The sequence below is a fragment of the Scyliorhinus torazame genome, chromosome 1 (assembly GCF_047496885.1).
Source record: "Scyliorhinus torazame isolate Kashiwa2021f chromosome 1, sScyTor2.1, whole genome shotgun sequence".
Lineage (NCBI taxonomy): Eukaryota > Metazoa > Chordata > Chondrichthyes > Carcharhiniformes > Scyliorhinidae > Scyliorhinus > Scyliorhinus torazame.
The window spans coordinates 80,420,489-80,441,597 of NC_092707.1; the positions used below are offsets into that span (position 1 = coordinate 80,420,489).

The window sequence follows — 21,109 nt, forward strand, 5'->3', positions numbered from 1 at the left end:
CTACTTCTTAATGACTAACATGCTTTTCTTGGATTCCTGCTCAGATAATAATAGCTTTACGGAGACTAGTATTGAGGGCACAGAGAGGCGGATTACCAATTCAGTATGGTTTGGGGAATTGCCGCTTCGAACTGGGTATAGTTCATTCAGTTCACCAGCTTGCCCTTCCATTTCATTAGCCATGGTAGTTCGAACATTTTCACACCTTTTAATATTCTGGCTTCCCAAAGTAATCTTACACAGAAACACACCAAAGTTACAACATGTAAAGGGGCCATTTGGCACAATGAGTCTGTGCCAGCAATTACTCTCCCCGCAAGAAAATAGTCCCGGTTACACAGACCCACCTTGCTTCTATTGGGTGAATTCTCCGCATCCCCAGCTGCGTGTTTCTCAGCAGCGCGCTGTCGTTGGCAGCGGGATTCTCCATTCCCACTGCTGGCCAATGGGATTTCCCATTGTAGCCACCCGACACCACTGGGAAACCCACGGACGGGTGTGCTCTGCCGCTGGAATGGAGAATCCTGCCGCTGAAGAATTCACTTTTAACGCCTTTTCCTTCATCCGCGGATTCAATCTTTCTCTTGAATGTTGACATAGGGTTACTTTGTGAGGCAGAAAAAGTAAATTCTCCAACTTTACTCAAGGCCCTTTTGCTAGATTGTTCAACCATTGGAAACAATCTGCTTCTCACTACCATGCCCTAGCCTTTCATAATTTTAATTAATTCTATTGCATCTATGTTATTCTCATTAAAAAAATGATCCAGTTCTTTCAGTCTTTCTTCCTTTGAAGCGTCTCAATTGATTAGGGGTTTTGACCTTCTGAGGCAGTGCACCCTCGCTGTCACAATGTTTTGTTTTGAACAAATATTTCCTGAATTTGGTTTTAACTTGTTTGTTTTTTATTTTTACGGTCATGTTCAGCTCTCCTGATCTCTCCCACAGGCACATGATCTTCCTCCCACATTATTTTAAACGCTTCAGTCACATTAACTTAATCTCCATATTTCCGGGAAGTATCATCCAAGTTCACCCAGTCTCACCTAATTGCAAAGTACCTGCTGTGAGTCTATTACCCATGCTTCTCAACATTTTACAGATAAAACGCAGCTTCCCTCCCAATTTTCTTTTTCCCAGATGAAAATAAATTTGATCTGCAAGTCTGTCTCCATAACCTGGAGCCCTATGTCCCAGAATCATCGTTCTGAATCTTTTTCAACATTTCCCTGTGCATCAATACTTTTTGAAGAAAACATGGCACCCATTTCAAATTTAATCTCTCTGGTGATTTAATCAAAGTTGGAATGCTGACTAATTCCAGCATTTTCTGCTTTCATTTTCAAACATAGAAAATAGGAGCAGGAGGAGGCCATTCGGCCCTTCGAGCCTGCTCCGCCATTCATTAAGACCATGGCTGATCATCCAGCACAACAGCCGAATCCTGCCTTTCCCCCTCATTCTTTGATCCCCTTCGCCCCAAGTGCTATACCGAACTGCTTCTTGAAAACATATGTTTTGGCCTCAGCTACTTCCTGTGGTAATGAATTCCACAGGCGCACCACTCTCTGAGTGAAGAAATCTCTCCACATCTCAGTCTTAAATGGTCTACCCCGTATCCTCAGACAGTGAATCATGGTTCTGTACACACCCACTATTGGAACATCCTTCTCGCATCTACCTTGCCCAGTCCTGTTAGAATTTTATATGTTTCTATAATATCCCCCCTCATTCTTCTGAACTCCAGCGAATACAATCCTAACCGATTCAATCCCTCCTCATATGTCCATCCTGCCATCCCAGGAATCAGCCTGGTAAACCTTCGCTGCACTCCCTCTACAGCAAGGGCATCCTTCCTCAGATAAGGAGACCGAAACTGCACACGATATTCCAGGTGTGGCCTCACCAAGGCCCAGTATAATTGCAGCAAGACATCCCTGCTCCTGTACTCAAATCCTCTCGCAATGAATTATATTTGGCTTATAACCAAACAACCACAAAGCGTGACCAAATACCTGAGTAGGCTTAAAGATAACAGTGTTGTTTTCAATCAACAGGCACTGGTCCAAAACCTTTTTTACCTTTATCATCTCAGGACATCTCTTCACGGTGTACTTGTTCACCAGAACGTCCTTAGGAACCAAGCTGAAAGATTCTAATCCTTAGCGTAATCTTGTTGGATTTGGGGGTGCTTTTTTGGGAGACTTTAACCAGGTTCATGCAGGATTAAAATATGCGCCAGTTTGGGTCAGGGAAACAGGGCCGAAATTCTCCTGCCGTTGCGATTCACTTTTACCACCGGCAGCGCACCATATCTGTCAATCTCCCGGCAGCATAGGGTGGCCTCAATGGGAAATTCCAATGTCAATTGGCACAAGTATAGAATCCCGCCCCAGCGAACGGCACACGCCCGATAATTCAGCCCCAGATTTCCTTCCTGAAAGAGCATTACTGAAAAGCAATTGGGATTTTATGACAAGCCAACACTTTCATGGTCACTTTTACGCTGTCACATTTTTACTTCCAGATTTTAAAAAACCTGAAGCTGGATTCTTCCGTCCCACCCGCTGCAAGAATGCCATGGGTGAGAGGCAGACAATGGAAATATCCATTGACTACGGGCGGGATTCTCAGGTCGCTGGGCAAACGCGGCTGGTGGATCCTGCACCTGAATTTAAACTTCAGAAACAATGGGGTTTGAGCACTTGTCTCTGAACTGGTCCAGGACTGTAACCGCTTTGCTACCATGTCACATAATGTGCAAATTTATCAAATGCCCTCTGAAAGCATAAATAAGTTAAGGAACCAAATATTCCATCATCAACTTATTTACGTATCACATCAAATAATCCCTGTAGGTTCATGCCTTTAAATCCCTGCCTTTAAATCCATGTTGACTGCTACTTAAGGCTTCTATGACGTCTGGATGAATTTTGACGTCACCCTCTTCACCATGATCTTCAGAACCCATAATCACTCTGCTGCACTCCTTTTCTGAATATCGGTGTTATGGGCCAGGGTTTCGAGAACCCCAAAGTGTATCATGGAGTTCACCTGACCCACAACTTTTAATAGATTGTGGTTTGGGGAGCACACAGCCCACTCTACAGGTGTGGTACAGCAGAAATGGAAAAGTATTTTTAAAAGCAAAACAATGTTTATTCTATGAACTCAAGTTAACCTTTCTAAAACATACCGTGAACATCTTAGCAACCATTAATTCAAATACAACCCCAGAGAATACAACACTAAGTAATCCTTAATAACTTCCCAAACAACATCTCGAAGACAAAAGAAGCACCTTTTAACAGAAGCACGTCAGGTTTACATTCTCTACTGAAAACAGTTATAATTCTGAATTCACCAAATAGAACCTAGAACATGGAACATTACAGTGCAGTACAGGCCCTTCGGCCCTCGATGTTGCGCCGACCTGTGAAACCACTCTAAAACCCATCTACACTATTCCCTTATCGTCCATATGTCTATCCAATGACCATTTGAATGCCCTTAGTGTTGGCGAGTCCACTATAAATGATCAAGAGATAGTCTTTTCATGGCAGAGAGATCAACAGTACACCTGCGTTGTCTGGCTTCAGCTCCAACACTGAAAACAAAACTAAAACACACCCTGCAGCAAACAGCCTAAAACGAAAGTAAAAAGCTGACAGACAGCCCAGCTCCACACACACTCTGACATCACTGATAAACAGCCATTTCTTAATGGTGCATTTCTTAAACACCCATTTCTTAAAGGTTCTCTCACATGAAACCTCCCCCCCAAGAAAAAAAAAACATCAACTTCAAGATGGTTTCATTTTTCACCTTTTCACTATCCTTTAAGAAATGATCACAGTAAATATACTTTTTTGTTTCAAAAAACAACACACGCAAACAGGTACAATAATATAGTCCATTTCTTTTTTGTTCGTCTTCTTCCAACTGAAATTCTTCTCAACTAACAGTCTCTTTGAACAAAAAGGTCTCTGAATGATCCATCCATTCCTCTACCCCTCGGCATGTTAGGGCAGCACGGTAGCATAGTGGTTAGCACAATTGCTTCACAGCTCCAGGGTCCCAGGTTCGATTCCCGGCTTGGGTCACTGTCTGAGGAGTCTGCACGTTCTCCCCGTGTGTGCGTGGGTTTCCTCCGGGTGCTCCGGTTTCCTCCCACAGTCCAAAGATGTGCAGGTTAGGTGGATTGGCTATGTTAAATTGCCCTTAGTGTCCAGAAATTGCCCTTAGTGTTGGGTGGAGTTACTGGGTTTTGGGGATAGGGTGGAAGTGTGGGCTTGGGTAAGGGTGCTCTTTCGAAGAGCCGGTGCAGACTCGCTGGGCCGAATGGCCTCCTTCTGCACTGTAAAGTCTATGATTCTATGAATGTCTCTTTGAAGTCAGATACTTTAGATCAATCCGATCACAGAGTCCCTTATAATTCTCCAACACATGAGCATTGGTTATCACAGCTTTCAGGCCATCACATGCCTGTTGAAAGTCCGCTGTCCACTGAAAATGTTGACGTTTCTTCCGCAAGTGCATCAGTGGAGCAATCACGCTACAAAACCTTTGCACAAATGTTCGATCAAATCCACTCATGCCAAGAAATCGCATTATTTCCCTTTGTGATGAGGATATTGGAAACTCTTCAATAACTGTTGTCTTCACATCCCGTATGGCCATTCAACCCTGTCCGTTTGTATGGCCAAGGAAAGTGACTTGGGCCTTTCCAAATTCACTTTTGGCTAGGTTTATCACCAAACCCGCCTCCTGAAGTCGATCGAATAACTCCATCAGATGTTTTAAAAGTTCTTTCCATGTCTGGCTGAAAATTACCAGATCGTTGATGTATACCGCACAATTAGGTAATCCTGAAACAACTTTGTTAGTTAACGATTGAAATGTGGCTGGGGCGTTTTTCATGCCAAATTGCATAACTTTGAATTGGTATATACCATCTGGAGTCACAAAAGCCGAACTCTCCTTCGCCCTTTCGGATAAAGGTACCTGCCAGTAACCTATAAGTAAATCCAGTTTAGGAATAAAAGCTAATTGTCCCACTTTCTCAATGCAATCCTCCAAATGTGGGATTGGATAAGAGTCTGTTCTTGTAACTGCATTAACCTTACTATAGTCCACACACAACCGTTGGGTACCAACTGGTTTTGGTACCATCACTATGGGTGAGCTCCATTGGCTGCAACCCACTTCAATTATGCCATTTTTAAGCATACTCTCAATCTCTTTGTTAACCTGTGCCAATTTTAAAGGGTAAAGTCTATACGGATGTTGTTTGATTGGAATAGCATTTCCCACATCTACATCATGTGTAGCCATTTTAGTACTTCCCAATTTATCTCTACAAACTTGCCCACGTGATATCAATCACTCTTTCAGATCAGTTTGTTTTTCCTCTGGAAGGTAACTCAACAATTTATCCCAATTTTTAAGAACATCCTCATTTTCCAATTTAATTTGAGGTATGTCAAATTCCAAGTCATCTGGATTTGATTCGTCACTTTGAGTTATAATCATTAAAACCTCCTTTTTCTCTCCTTCCCTTTCAAAGTACCTTTTAAGCATATTCACATGACACATTCGGTGAGTCTTCCTTCTATCTGGTGTCTTTACCACATAATTCACCTTTCTTAATTTCCTTTCAATCTGATACAGTCCACAAAACCTAGCTTTTAAAGGTTCACGTACCACTGGTAACAACACTAAAACTTTGGGCGGGATTCTCCCATTCGGCGGCAGAGTGTCCACGCCGTCGGAAAAGCTGCCGCGTTTCACGACGGCGTGAACGGGCCACTGGGAGTACAGATTCTGGCCCCTAGGGGGGCCAGCATGGCACTGGAGTGGTTCACGCCGCTCCAGCCTCCCATCCCGGCGTGAACTGTGCACCGCGGGATCCGCGCATACGCAGTGGCTCCGGCGTCAACGTGGACAAGCGCAGTGGCGCCGGTGCCAACACCCGCATGCGCGTTGGCCTCCCACATCGCGCCGGCCCCAACGCAACATGGCGCGGGAGTTCAGGGGCCGACGCGTAAGAAAATAGGCCTGGGGAACGAGAGACCGACCCGCCGATCGGTGGACCCCGATCGCGGGCCATCGGAGGCAACCCCTGTGGACGGAGCCCCCTCCCCCCCCCACCCCACCCCCCCCCCACAGGCCGCCTCCCGACCAGGCGTGGACGGCGCCGGCGAGACTTAGGCTTTTTAGAGCAGCTGCTCGGCCCATTTGGGCCGGAGAATCGGCGGCCCGGCCGCGTGTAGCGGCCCACGACCGGCGGCGCACCAAGTGTGCCGGCACCAATGGCGCCGATTCTCCGCTCCACGGAGAATCGTGTGCCGCCTTCGGGGCGGCGTGGCCCAGTTGCGGGGATTTTCCGGCCCAGCCCCGGGTTGGGAGAATCGCGCCTTTTATCGCCAATGCCAAAACTACGAACTTTGGATTTCTTGTCCGCTAACCGTTTCATCACATTTTGTGCATCTTTTAAATGTTGTCTAGCCAATTCACCTGCTCTATTTAATCATTCCCTAAAATTTGACACGTAATCTAATAATGTAATCTCCGATCTCTCACTCACCAATTTTTTCTTAATCAATTTCAGTGGCCCTCTTACCTCATGACCAAAAATTAGTTCAAAAGGACAGAATTTGGTTGATTCATTAGGTGCATCACTAATTGTAAACAGTATGAATGGAATTCCTTTATCCCAATCCTCTGGATAATCTTGACAATAAGCCCTCAACATTGTCTTTAATGTCTGATGCCATGTTTCTAACGCTCCCTACGATTCTGGATGGTTCGCAGTTGATTTAAATTGTTTTTTTCCGAAGCTATCCAAAACTTCTTTGAATAACCTTGAGGTAAAATTTGATCCTCGATCTGATTGTATTTCTGTGGGTAGTCCATATCGAGTAAAGAATTTAAGTAACTCCTCCACAATCTTTTTAGCTGTAATACTACGCACCAGCATGGCCTCTGGAAACCTAGGAGACACATTCATTATCGTCAAAAGATATTGATTCCCACTTTTCGTTTTAGGAAGCGGTCCATCGCAATCAATTAGGACCTTTGTAAAAGGTTCCTCAAATGCTGGAATGGGTATTAAGGGCACTGGTTTTATCACTGCTTGAGGTTTCCCTATCACTTGACATGTGTGACATGATTGACAAAATTTTACTACACCTTCATGTAGTCCAGGCCAATAAAAATGTTTTTGTATTTTAGCTTGAGTTTTCCTTATTCCCAAATGACCTCCCACTGGTACCTCATGTGCAACTCGCAACACCCCCTTTCTATACCCTACTGGCAATACTACTTGATGAACTTCTGCCCACTTTTCATCCGCCTGCATATGTCAAGGTCTCCATTTACTCATCAAGACATTACTTTTACAGTAATAACACTCTTGTATACACTCAGATTCCTTTTCCGTGTATGCTTTCTGATACATCCGTTTTATTTCTACATCTTTCTGTTGTAACTCCGCCAATTTTCATGAACTAAAAATATTCGCCTTATCTTCTACCTGTTCTTTTCCAACCATCTGATCAAAAATTGTTTCTGATAATTGCACTTCAACTTCATCTTCACTCTTTGATTTCTCCTCTTATCTTAACCTGTGACTTTGCGACCTTGTTACTACACAATCTGGAAAAATTCCAGGATATTCGTCCTTCAACCCTTCAGTTGTCGGATTTTCCGCTGGCTTATCAACCACAGTAGGCATCACTCCGATCTGCAATCCAGCTATATCGTTACCCAAGATAAACTGTATTCCTGGACAAGATAGTTTCTCTATTACTCCTACTACCACTCTTCACCACTATTCACTGGCCTTTCCAACCTTACCTTATATAATGGAACACTACTCCTCTCACCCTGAATTCCACATATTACCATCTTTTCTGGCAACATTCTTCCCAAACTACATAGCTCCTCATCTCTTACCATCAAAGATTGACTAGCTCCCGTATCTCTTAAATTTGTGACTTCTTTACCTGCTCCTCCTGATACACATGAGTAAACTTAACCCACACAAGTAAATTCTTTAAAGAGATCTGGCACCTTCTTATCAATCACTTCTTGATCAGGCTGCTCAATCTTTTGCACCTCCTTCGCTTCACTTGGGCTTTCCTTTACCACTTTCACAAACCCCACTGTCTTATCCTGTTTTACCACATCAGCCTTCCCAGTGCTTTTCTTCAACCACCAACACTGTGACTTTACATGGCCTAGTTTATTACAGTGAAAACATTTGAAACTTTTCATGTCTATTCCACCCTCCTGGATTTCTTTTTAAATCTGAGGTACACTCTCCTTATTATCTCCCATCAGATCACCTTTACTTTTACCACTTGAGTATTTCTCATGTCCCCAGTTTCTATCCCTCACAGGCTGAAACTGATGTCGGAAACCAAGCTTTGATTTATGAACGAATTCATAATCATCTGCCATTTCTGCTGCTAACCTTGCAGTTTTAACCCTCTGCTCTTTCACATGAGTTCTCACTACATCAGGAATTGAATTTTTAAACTCCTCCAGAAGCATAGTTTCTCTGAGAGCTTCATACGTTTGATCTATTTTCAAAACCCTTATCCACCTATCAAAATTACTCTGTTTGAACCTTTCAAACTCCATGTATGTTTGCCCAAATTCTTTCCTTAAATTTCTAAACCTTTGTCTGTAGACATCAGGCACTCGTTCATATGCACCTGAGATGGATTTTTTCACCTCCTCATATGTCCCAGATACCTCCTTCTGTAGTGATGCAAACACTTCACTAGCCCTACCTATCAGCTTTGTTTGAATCAGTAATACGCACATGTCCTGTGGCCATTTAATTTGTTTAGCTACCTACTCAAATGAAATGAAAAAGGCTTCCACCTCCTTCTCGTCAAACCTTGGCAATGCTTGGACATATTTAAATAGATCCCCACCAAGCCTTCGACTTTGACGCTCTTTCTCACTATCCTCATCAGTATCATCCAACTGTACGTTCCCCTTTACGTCTTGCCAATTTTAACTGACTGTCATGTTTCATGGCCATTTTCTGAAGTTCAAACTCTCTTTATCTTTTTTCCTGATCTGTATCTCCCTTTCTCTTTCTTTTTGTTCTGCTAGGGCTATTCTTTCTTTTCTCCTTTCTTCTCTCTCCTTTTCTTTTTCCTCTCTCTCTCTTTCTTTTTCCTCTCTTTCGTATTCAAGCTGCTTTAATTCTTTCTCATGTTCCATTTGTTTAATTTGTAACTGAATTTTTGCTATTTCCAATGAGTCAAACTGGACCCCAGGCAACTGTAGATGCCTAGCCAGCGCCATAATTGCCTCACCTTTTCGTATTTTGTCAGGTAATGTTAACTGCAATGTTTTTGCCAAATCTAACAGTCTGCTTTTAGTCTCTGTCCGTAAGGTACTGCGTGTGACCGTCTCCACCCCCAAAACCTTCAGTGCGTCTAAAAGAGCCATTGTCCACAACACACTCCCCATTTAAACTAGAATGCCACACCTGGTAAGCAACCACAATATGCTCACCCCTCACTGTCTTTAAGTTCACTAAGCCAATCCAATAGATAGACTTTTATCCCGCTCGAGCCCCCAATTTGTTATGGGCCAGGGTTTAGAGAACCCCAAAGTGTATCATGGAGTTCACCTGACCCACAACTTTTAATAGATTGTGGTATGGGGAGCATACAGCCCACTCTACAGGTGTGGTACAGCAGAAATCAAAAAGTATTTTTTAAAGCAAAACAATGTTTATTCTATGAACTCAAGTTAACCTTTTTAAAACATACAGTGAACATCTTAGCAACCATTAATTCAAATACAGCCCCCAAGGAATACAACACTAAGTAATCCTTAATAACTTCCCAAACAACATCGAGAAGACAAAAGAAGCACCTTTTAACAGAATCACATCAGGTTTACATTCACTGCTGAAAACATTTATAATTCTGAGTTCAACAAATGACCAAGAGATAGTCTTTTCATGGCAGATAGATCAACAGTACACCTGCTTTGTCTGGCTTCAGCTCCAACACTGAAAATGAAACTAAAACGCACCCTGCAGCAAACAGCCTAAAATAAAAGTAAAAAGCTGACAGACAGCACAGCTCCACCCACACTCTGACATCACTGATAAACACCCATTTCTTAAAGGTACATTTCTTAAACACCCATTTCTTAAAGGTACTCTCACATGACAGTCGGGACAGCATTCATTATTGCCAGACCTGCAAAGTCGGAGCCATTGTTTCCCCCACAGCAAAACACAAGTCTAATTGCTCTTTATCTGTAAACATAAAGTGAGAAATAGGAATAGTTCAACCAGCCCCTCAAGCCCCCCAAGCCTGCTTCCTCATTCAACACATAGTTGATGTTTAACATCAACTCCACTTATCTCCCATATACCTTGATTCTCGTAGTGTCCGATCTCAGTCTTGAATACTCAACCACTGACCTTCCACTCACCTCTCAGGTAAAGAATTCAAACGCTCTAAATGAAGAATAGTCTCCTCGGGCGAGATTCTCCGACCCCCCGCAGGGTCGGAGCATCCCCGGGGGCTGGCGTGAATCCCGCCCCCGCCAGTTGCCGAATTCTCCGGCACCGGAGATTCGGCGGGGGCGGGAATCGCGCCGCGCCGGCTGGCGGGCCCCCCCCCCAGCGATTCTCCGGCCCGAATGGGCCGAAGTCCCGCTGATGGAATGCCTGTCCCGCCGGCGTGGATTAAACCACCTCTCTGACCGGTGGGACAAGGCAGCGCGGGCGGGCTCCAGGGTCCTGGGGGGGGCGTGGGGCGATCTGGCCCCGGGGGGTGCCCCCACGGTGGCCTGGCCCGCGATCAGGGCCCACCGATCCGCGGGCGGGCCTGTGCCGTGGGGGCACTCTTTTCCTTCCGCCTTTGCCACGGCCTCCACCATGGCGGAGGCGGAAGAGACTCCCTCCACTGCGCATGCGCGGGGATGCGTGAGCGGCCGTTGACGCTCCCGCGCATGCGCCGCCCGGCAATGTCATTTCCGCGCCAGCTGGTGGGGCACCAAAGGCCTTTCCCACCAGCTGGCGGGGCGGAAATCAGTCCGGCTCGGGCCTAGCCCCTCAAGGTTAGGGCTCGGCCGGTCAAGATGCGGAGGATTCCGCACCTTTGGAGAGGCGCGATGCCGGACTGATTTGCACCGTTTTTGGCGCCGGTTGGCGGACATCGCGCCGATATCGGAGAATTTTGCCCCTCATCTTTAAATGGCTAAGCCCTTATTCTGAGACTGACCTCTAGTTCTCGTCTCACCAGCCAGGAGAAACTAGCCTCTCACCATTTACCCTGTCAAGCCTGCCAAGAATTTTGTACATTCAAATGAGATCATCTGTCATTCATCTTAATTCCAGGAACATGGATCCATTCTACTTCATTGCCGTTTGTTGAATCGTTTTTATCCCCTCAGCCTTTAAAATTATCATAACTTGAATTCTCCTCTCGATTTGAATTGGCAGCTTAGGCTAAATAACCTGAATCAATTTCATTTATTTCCCACTTTTGCTTCCTTCTTGGAGAACTGCCCAAAAAAATGCAAAGTTTTTCTCTTTCAGGGGTCTAATTCCTACTAATAGCACATTGGTTTCCTCACATGAAAATTATATTTACTATCAAGAGATGAACGAGTGATAAACATTGCGTGAAATCACTTTCCCTGTGAGCCTGATAATCAATGTGCCATCGGAGAGAATAAATCCCCTCACACCTTTCATCTCCATGTTGGTTGTGTGTGACCTTGGACTACATCAAAACATCAAATTAAGTAACGGTTAAAGCTTGCACACATCCAGGTTACCAATCATTTTGGTGGACCCCAAAATACAAAACTCATCCCATGTTGAGAAGTCATTGATAACATCAGTCAAACTGTGTCGTTAGTGCAGGACAGAGAGAATGCCCCAACTACAGCTCCTAAAATGGCAGGTGACTCACATATATTCTGCCTAAAATGTACATCAGTTAATCACTGAGTTGGAAAAAAAACCTCTTGATTACAATTATTTGATATCATTCAAAGCTTAAATTTCTAAGGGGCGAAATGAAACTGACAACATATTGTTTCCCTCCTGAGTTCCGATGACAACAATGAATGGATTGTTAAATGCTGCTTTTTTTTAAAAAAAGAAAATCTGCAAAAATTCCACGCAAAAATTAACTGGGCTGCTCAGCCGGCAAAATCGACCTATTGCTGTTTCTACTTGAGCTTATTGAAATGTGCTTAACGAATGACGTTGTTAATCTAATCCTTGAACCTCTCTGGGGGAACGCAGGAGGCCTGTGAACCACTCCAAGAGCAAAGGTGTTCCTTTGAAATCTGTTGCTTGAAAAGTCCACTATTCATTGTTAACGTTTTAACAAGACAATTGGAAATTGTGAAATATGGCTGATGAGCCTAGTTTAGATTTTTTGAAGTTAATACTCCCACAAGCAATTGAAATAGATTTAAAGCAACAAGAAAAACCAATAATAAGAAAAGAAAATGGAGGGATTTGGACAGGGTTTTGTGTCTTTTTTTCTTGTCATTTGAGACTCTAATGATGCACTTATGTTGCCCGCTCTTCCCTTTTTCTTACACCTTACCTACTTAAGGAGGAATTCTTGATTGGTAAGTCGATGCTACCCGCAGACTAGGGATTTATTATAGGTCGCTGGAGAGAATAGATTTCTTCTGCAGGAAACACAACAAAGCTGTACCTTTCAGAGAGGCTTTTTTAGTTAAAGTGATGAACTATTTGTTTTGCGACTTTATTTTGTACATAATTCTCATTTTGTGATGTTTGTTCATTGTCCTTTCTAATGCCACGCTTACTGGGGCCTATTGATTTCCTCTTTTTAATGCAATATGTAGACCTGTACGCACATCTTATTTTTCTTCCTTCACATACCACTTACTTTTTCTTATTTCCAGACTTTTTTTAATTTAAAAAAAAATGCTTATTTCTTTTTTCTCTCCTACAGTTCTTCCTTAGTTACTACATCGTTCGCATGCTTTTTTTTTAAAATGAGAGAGAAAAAAATGCATGATGTTTAAATCTACGAGTTTTCATGTTGGAAAGATTTATTTTCTGTGTTTGGGGGTTAGGTGCCTTTAACAGTAGACAGTGCATCATACAGGTAGAAGACTGTCCCAGCATGAATCTGCAATGTAACAGCAACTAATGTTTCTGTTCACAGATATGCAAGTCAGGGTCTTCTGGGCACACACTTGTGAAGGAAGAATGCAACAAGCTTGATATTGAACCCAACCAGAATGGAGACTACCAAGATTATGATTCGGGCAATGACACAGCTTCACCCCCCTCGACCAAAGTCGCCTCGTCCAGATCACAAACCGAGGAGGAGAAAGGGCACCCTCTTGACCACCGTGCGGAGTTAGACCATCAGGCAATTTCCCCGGGCAAACTGAAGTTTAGTGATGCGGAGCCCAGCTCAGATTCAGGGAATTCAGTGGCGAGCTGCTCATCCCCGTGCAACGCTGGGCCCTCGTCCCCAAGTGCATCTCCAGGTTATCAGTTGGCCAAAAAAGTCAGGAGGTAAATTCTCTCACACTTGAGAAAGGTCTCCAAAAATGGAGCCTGCCATAAAGAGGTTTTATAAGCCATTCAACCACCAGTCAGCATTGTTAATGATTGGAATTTTAAAGTCTATCAGCTCCTCGGTCATGTTATAGAATGTTGTCAGCCCAGCCTCGGGAAAAGGCATATAATGGGAGTGTGATGATAGACGTTGCCAGAATGTCTCCCCTCTCTGGCTCTAGCCCCAAACTACATGGTTAACACGTCGTGCTTTCTAAAGTGATCTTCTGTAGTGGCTTCAAGGGTCATTCATTTAGTAAAATAATTGCTTTAAGAATTAGGATCACCACTGTCAGGGAAATCATTTTGTCAGTTTGAGAAAGGTCTTTAAAAAGGGAGCCCACCTTAAAGGGGCTTTATATGTCATTGGTGGCCATTAACTATCAGTGATAGTACTGGCCAAGGAGACTAAGTTATATTTTGCAAAGGATTTCCTAATGAGATCAAATAATGGGTCAGGGTACTTCATAAGGTTGTTCTGATCTGTAGAAGAATTAGCTCCTTGTTCCCTGCTTTTAAGATCCATGATTTTTTGCCAGTTGTTAACAGTGGGAGAGGCAATAAATGCAATTAGACATCTGATTCCTCAATAGCCAAGTTTACACCAGGTACTTCCCCTTTCATTTCAGAGAATTACCTTCAGCACAGGATTGGCCAACAGCCACTGAAAAAAAGGGAAGTCCTTCCCCTTCACCTGCCAGAAAATCGCCTGAAAGACAGCGTTCCAGAAGTGATTCCCGCAGCACCAGAGGTCGAGGCAGGAGCTCCCGCAGTTACAGCTGTTCTTCTCGTTCCCGCTCTCCTGGGTACAAGTCAACTACAAAATATTCAGGAAGCAGATCGCATTCTTCAGGGAAAAGGTTTGTCCGAGTATCAAGTGGGAGAGGTGGAAATGAATAGATGAGATCCATTCGGAAGGACAGAGTAGATGGTAAGGGAGGTGGTGTAGCTCTGTTATTTAAGGATGACATCCGGGCAATAGTAAAGGATGACATCGGTGCTATGGAGGATAAGGTTGAATCCATTTGGGTGGAAATCAGGAATAGTAAGGCGAAAAAGTCACTGATCGGAGTAGTCTATAGGCCACCAAATAGTAACATTATAGTGGGGCAGGCAATAAACAAAGAAATAACAGATGCATGTTGAAATGGTAAGGCAGTTATCATGGGGGATTTTAATCTACATGTCGATTGGTTTAACCAGGTCAGTCAAGTCAGCCTTGAGGAGGAGTTTATAGAATGTATCTGCAATAGTTTCCTAGAACAGTATGTAATGGAACCTAAGAGTGAACAAGCGATCCTAGATCTGATCCTGTGTAATGAGACAGGATTGATTAATGATCTCATAGTTAGGGATTCCCTCGGAAGGAGCGATCACAATATGATGGAATTTAAAATATAGGTGGAGGGTGAGAAGGGAAAATCAAACACTAGTGTTCTGTGCTTAAACAAAGGAGATTACAATGGGATGAGAAACGAGCTTGCTAAGGTAGACTGGGAGTAAAGACTTTATGGTGAAACAGTTGAGAAACAGTGGAGAACCTTCCAAGCGATTTTTCACAGTGCTCAGCAAAGGTTCATACCAACAAAAAGGAAGGACGGTAGAAAGAGGGAAAATCGACCGTGGATATCTAAGGAAATAAAGGAGAGTATCAAATTGAAGGAAAAAGCATACAAAGTGGCAAAATTAGTGGGAGACAAGAGGACTGGGAAATCTTTAGGGGGCAACAGAAAGCTACTAAAAAAGCTATAAAAAAGAGTAAGATAGATTATGAGAATAAACTTGCTCAGAATATAAAAACAGATAGTAAAAGTTTCTACAAATATATAAAACAAAAAAGAGTGGCTAAGGTAAATATTGTTCCTTTAGAGGATGAGAAGGGAGATTTAATAATGGGAGATGAGGAAATGGCTGAGGAACTGAACAGGCTTTTTGGGTCGGTCCTCACAGTGAAAGACACAAATAACATGCCAGTGACTGATGGAAATGAGGCTATGACAGGTGAGGACCTTGAAATGATTGTTGTCACTAAGGAGGTAGTGATGGGCAAGCTAATGGGGCTAAAGGTAGACAAGTCTCTTGGCCCTGATGGAATGCATCCCAGAGTGCTAAAAGAGATGGCTAGGGAAATTGCAAATGCAGTAGTGATAATTTACCAAAATTCACTAGACTCTGGGGTAGTCCCGGTGGATTGGAAATTAGCAACCATGACACCACTGTTTAAAAAAGGAGGTAGGCAGAAAGCGGGTAATTATAAGCCAGTTAGCTTAACTTCGGTAGCAGGGAAGATGCTGGAATCTATCATCAAGAAAGAAATAGCGAGATATCTGGATGGAAATTATCCCATTGGGCAGACGCAGCATGGGTTCATAAAGGGCAGATCGTGCCGAACTAATTTAGTGGAATTTTTTGAGGACATTACCAGTGCGGTAAATAACGGGGAGCCAATGGATGTGGTATACCTGGATTTACAGAAAGCTTTTGACAAGGTGCCCCACAAAAGGTTGCTGCATAAGACAAAGATGCATGGCATTAAGGGTAAAGTAGTAGCATGAATAGGGGATTGGTTAATTAATAGGAAGCACAGAGTGGGGATTAATGGGTGTTTCTCTGGTTGGCAATCAGTAGCTGGTGGTGTCCCTCAGGGATCAGTGTTGGGCCCACAATTGGTTCACAATTTACATAGATGATTTGGAGTTGGGAACCAAGTGCAATGTGTCCAAGTTAGCAGACGACACTAAGATGAGTGGTAAAGCAAATAATGCCGAGGATACCAGATGTCTGCAGAGGGATTCGGATAGGTTAAGTGAATGGGCTAGGGTCTGGCAGATGGAATACAATGTTGACAAATGTGAGGTTATCCATTTTGGTAGGAATAATAGGAAAAGGGATTATTATTTAAATGATAAAATATTAAAACATGCTGCTGTGCAGACCTGGGTGTGCTAGTGCATGAGTCTCAAAATTTGGTTTACATGTATAACAGGTGATTAAGAAGGCAAATGGAGTTTCGTCCTTTGTTGCTAGAGGGATGGAGTTTAAGACTAGGGAGGTTATGCTGCAATTGTATAAGGTGTTAGTGAGGCCACACCTGGAGTATTGTGTTCAGTTTTGGTCTCCTTACTTGAGAAAGGACGTACTGGTGCTGGAGGGTGTGCAGAGGAGATTCACTAGGTTAATCCCAGAGCTGAAGGGGTTGGATTACGAGGAGCGGTTGAGTAGACTGGGACTGTACTCCTTAGAATTTAGAAGGATGAGCGGGGATCTTCTAGAAACATATAAGATTATGAAGGGAATAGATAGGATAGATGCGGGCAGGTTGTTTCCACTGGGGGGTGAAAGCAGAACTAGGTGGCATAGCCTCAAAATAAGGGGAAGTAGATTTAGCACTGAGTTTAGGAGGAACTTCTTCACCCAAAGGGTTGTGAATCTATGGAATTCCTTGCCCAGTGAAGCAGTAGAGGCTCCTTTATTAAATGTTTTTAAGATAAAGATAGATAGTTTTTTGAAGAATAAAGGGATTAAGGGTGATGGTGTTCGGGCCGGAAAGTGGAGCTGAGTCCACAAAAGATCAGCCATGATCTCATTGAATGGTGCAGCAGGCTCGAGGGGCCTGATGGCCTACTCATGCTCCTAGTTCTTATGTTCTTATCTCCCTGATAGCTTAAGATCATCAGATCATTGAGAAAGGTGTGGAACTGAACCTTACACAGCAGCACATTCCAAAATTCAATCCACTGTCTCTGCTAAGATGGCAGATTCTGCACAGTTGGTAGCACACACTTAACTCTGGGTCAAAAGGTCGTGGGTTCAAGCTGGTCTCCAGAGACTTCAGCACATACGCTAGGCTGACCCTCCGGTCCGGTACTGAGGGAATGCTGCATTGTTCGAGATGCAGAGGAAGGAAATGGTAAACTGAAACCCCAACTGCTCTTGCAGGTGGACATAGAAGTTCACATGGCATTGTTTGAAGAGCAAAGGAGGTTCCTCCATGTCCTATCCTGCACTCATCTGTCTACCCTCAAATAAATCATTATTTACCTATCCCAGGCGGTGCAATCCAAACATACAAACATACGAAATAGGGGTAGGAGTAGGCCATTCGGCTCTTCATTCGCCATTCAATAACATCATGGCTGATTTGATTGTGACCTGAACTCCACATTCCACCTGTCCCCAATAACCTTTGACTCCCTTGTTCATCAAGAATCTATCTACCCCTACCTTAAAAATACTAATTGACCCTGCTTCCACCTGTCTTCGGGGAAGAGAGATCCAAACATTCACAGCCCTCTGAGAAAATAAATTACTTCACATCACCGCCTTAACTGGGAGGCCCTTTATTTTCAAACCTTATTCCCCCCCCCTAGTTCTCGCCTTTCCCACAAGTGTAAACATCCTTTCAGCCTCCACCTTGGCAAGTCCCTTCAGAGACATGACAGGGTGGATGCTAAAAGGATGTTTCTTTTGCTAGTCAAGTATCTTTTGCAGCATCCAAACCAAAATCTCTTTCAGAAAAAGAACCATACTTTGGAATATTCAGGTCATGGTCTCCAAGTTCAATGAGAAAAAAAAAAGTAAAATATTGTCAGGCTTCTGAAAGATCTAAAGACATTCTATAAAAGGTACAGGATTCTCCAATTATTGATCTTTGCTCTGCTGATGGGGAACTATCGATAAAAAAGGAAGCCTTGCAGTCCCAGAGCAGCCAATCAACTCTACAGAACAGTTCACGGCACTTATCATACCAGCAACCTGTTAAAAGTATGATCAACTGTCAACACCTAAAGGAGACATAGTTTAGCAGTTGAGCCCTAAACAATACACGCATGAGCAAGAATCTATTAATTCCATGGGCCGCTTTTCTTCTCTAGGTAGCATCCAGGATTATTAAGGGTTGAGTCATGGCCATTGCTAGAAGTTGTATGACCGGGAAGTGTGCAAGCTTATCTCAGGCGGAGCAGGGATTGAATCCTCCTTGGCATCATTCTCATCCACATACTAGCCACCTCCAACAGGTCTAACTGGCTGCCAGGCCTCCTTTAACTTTAGTTAAGAGAAAGTCAGTAATCGCACATTGCTAATTCGTATTCTTGTTGCACCGACTATTTTAGTCCTAAGAGAGAGTGCTCTGAAAGGTACAACTTCTGATCCAAGCTCTTTGCTTTAGTTTCCTTCCTGCTGCTGCTTCAAATCAAGGCTGTGCGCCATGATTCCCACTGCATACAGTGGTGGAATATGGTTCCTGGCATTTTTCATGTTCTGTAGACTGGCTGACATGAATGATGAACCACAAAACATGTATTTTAAGTAATTTATCATTTAACAACTGCGTGATAAGATAACCAGGCTAAATAAAATAATAAACGACTAACACTCGTTAACTATTATCGAGCTATTGCAAAATACGTCTATCCTCTAGCACGACCTACTCCCAACTCCCAGACCACATGGTCATGTGGTGGATTTACACTGCCACCTAGTGGTCGGAGGTCACGCATAACATTATGTACAAGCTTGCTTTATGCTGGTTTAGCATAGGGCTAAATTGCTGGCTTTTAACGCAGACCATGGCAGGCCAGCAGCGCGGGTTCAATTCCCAGTGAATCCTTTCAGTGCAGGAGGAGGCCATTTGGCCCATCAAGTCTGCACCAACCCTCTGAAAGAGCACCCTACCTCGGCCCAATCCCACATCCTATCCCCCCAACCCCACCTAGTGGCAATTTACCAGGCCAATCCTCATAACCTGTTTAGCTCAGGGCTAAATCGCTGGCTTTGAAAGCAGACCAAGGCAGGCCAGCAGCACAGTTCAATTCCCGTAACAGCCTCCCCGAACAGGCGCCGGAATGTGGCGACTAGGGGATTTTCGCAGTAACTTCATTTGAAGCCTACTTGTGACAATAAGCAACTTTCATTTCATTTCATTTCATCACAACCCCTTGCCTTTAGAAAATGAATTTATTTACATATATTAAATTATGTTTTTACATTTCACCATGATATGCATAACTATTTACATGTTCAAAATGTTTTACAGTCTGTCGCAAGTTCAGTCTTTCGGGCTTGCGCCTTATCCTTGTAGACCTGCTCAGTGTCTGCTGAACTTGCAAAGGTTCTTCATGTTCTTTCAGTGTTTGTTGCTTGAGTTTGATGTTCTTCGTGTACTGATGTATCATCCTCTTGTTGTATTTGTTCAGTATGTTCATTCAGATGTTGTAGGACTGTTGCATGCTTCTTCTGGTGGTTGCATCAGAAACTGTTGCCGTACTTTGAACAAAGCTCTTCTATTCCTTCTCAAGATAGCACCTTCATCCGTAATAATGAGATACGAGTTTGGATCTGATTGTCGCACTACCTTTGCCTGTTTAGACGTTCCATTTCCTTTGGAGTCCTGTATCCTCACCGTATCCTCTGGCTGCAGAGGTTGAAGTCTTTTGGCAGACCTATTACAGAATCCCTTCTGCCTCCTTTTCTGAGAGGCCAATTGTCTTATTAATGAATGGTTCACGGGCTCATGGGGGAAACAAGGTAGAGTCGTTCACAGTTGCCTGTTCATCAACATTTGAGCAGACGAGAGGCCATTGACTAGCAGTGCCGAATGATAGCTGAAGAGCGCAAGATATGTATCATCGTGACTGTCCAGTGGCTTTCCTTAGGATCTGCTTGGCGATATGCACTCCCTTTTCAGCCTTGTCATTCAACTGAGCGTAATGTGGACTGGAAGTAACATGTTGGAAATCTACTGCGGCACAACTTTTGTCCAGTCAAAACAAGGACCATTATTGCTCATGACCACATTTGAAATGTCGAGTCGTGCAAAAATGTCTTTGTCATTCTTAATAACACATTGTGCTGTAGAATTCGACAACTGCGCTATCTCCGGGTAGTTAGAAAAATAGTCTATGACCAGAAGATACTCTTTTCCATTTAAATGGATAATATCTATGCCAACCTTCTGCTACGGAGTTGTGACTGTCTCGGCCATCTGCATAGGTTCTGCGCTGAAATCTTTGGCATGTTTCAAAGTTCTCCACCATCAACTCAATGTCCCGGTTGATCCCAGCCCAATAGACTGCCTCCTTGGCTCTCATCTTGCACTTTTGCATCCCCAAGTGCCTGTCATGTTACTTCACGAGGATCATTGACCGCAGTGCCTGTGGAATCACAACCTGCTGATTCCACAGCAAAAATCCATTCACGTCACTTAATTCTGCTCAAATATTGTAAAACTTAACAGGATCTTTTGGGCCATCCTTCATGAATATACTTTCTCACTTTCAGGAAGATCGTGTCCTTGGCAATTTCTTCTTTAACTATTTTTGACTTGTTGTCAGAGGCTGGCAGAGAGCCTGTCACTATGTTTACGTGGACTTGTATGTCCTTATCCAGCTGGAGTGGTTCTTCATTGCCTGTAGCTCTGGAAAGCATGTCAGCCACAATAAGCTGTTTACCCGACGTATATACCAACTCAAAGTCGTATTGTTGCAACTTCATGATCATTTGC

The 21,109-nt window shown here is 43.6% G+C and overlaps 1 protein-coding gene across 4 annotated transcripts in view; it reads left to right on the forward strand.

The window, feature by feature from the left end:
- Positions 1-21,109, forward strand: part of srrm4 (serine/arginine repetitive matrix 4) — a 668,971-nt gene that overhangs the window by 625,424 nt on the left and 22,438 nt on the right. For all 4 annotated transcript variants that reach the window (XM_072497014.1, XM_072497020.1, XM_072497038.1 and 1 more), the window contains 2 exons: positions 13,205-13,563; positions 14,235-14,465. In XM_072497014.1, coding sequence (XP_072353115.1) covers positions 13,205-13,563; positions 14,235-14,465 — 590 coding nt within the window. The remainder of the gene's footprint in view (positions 1-13,204; positions 13,564-14,234; positions 14,466-21,109) is intronic.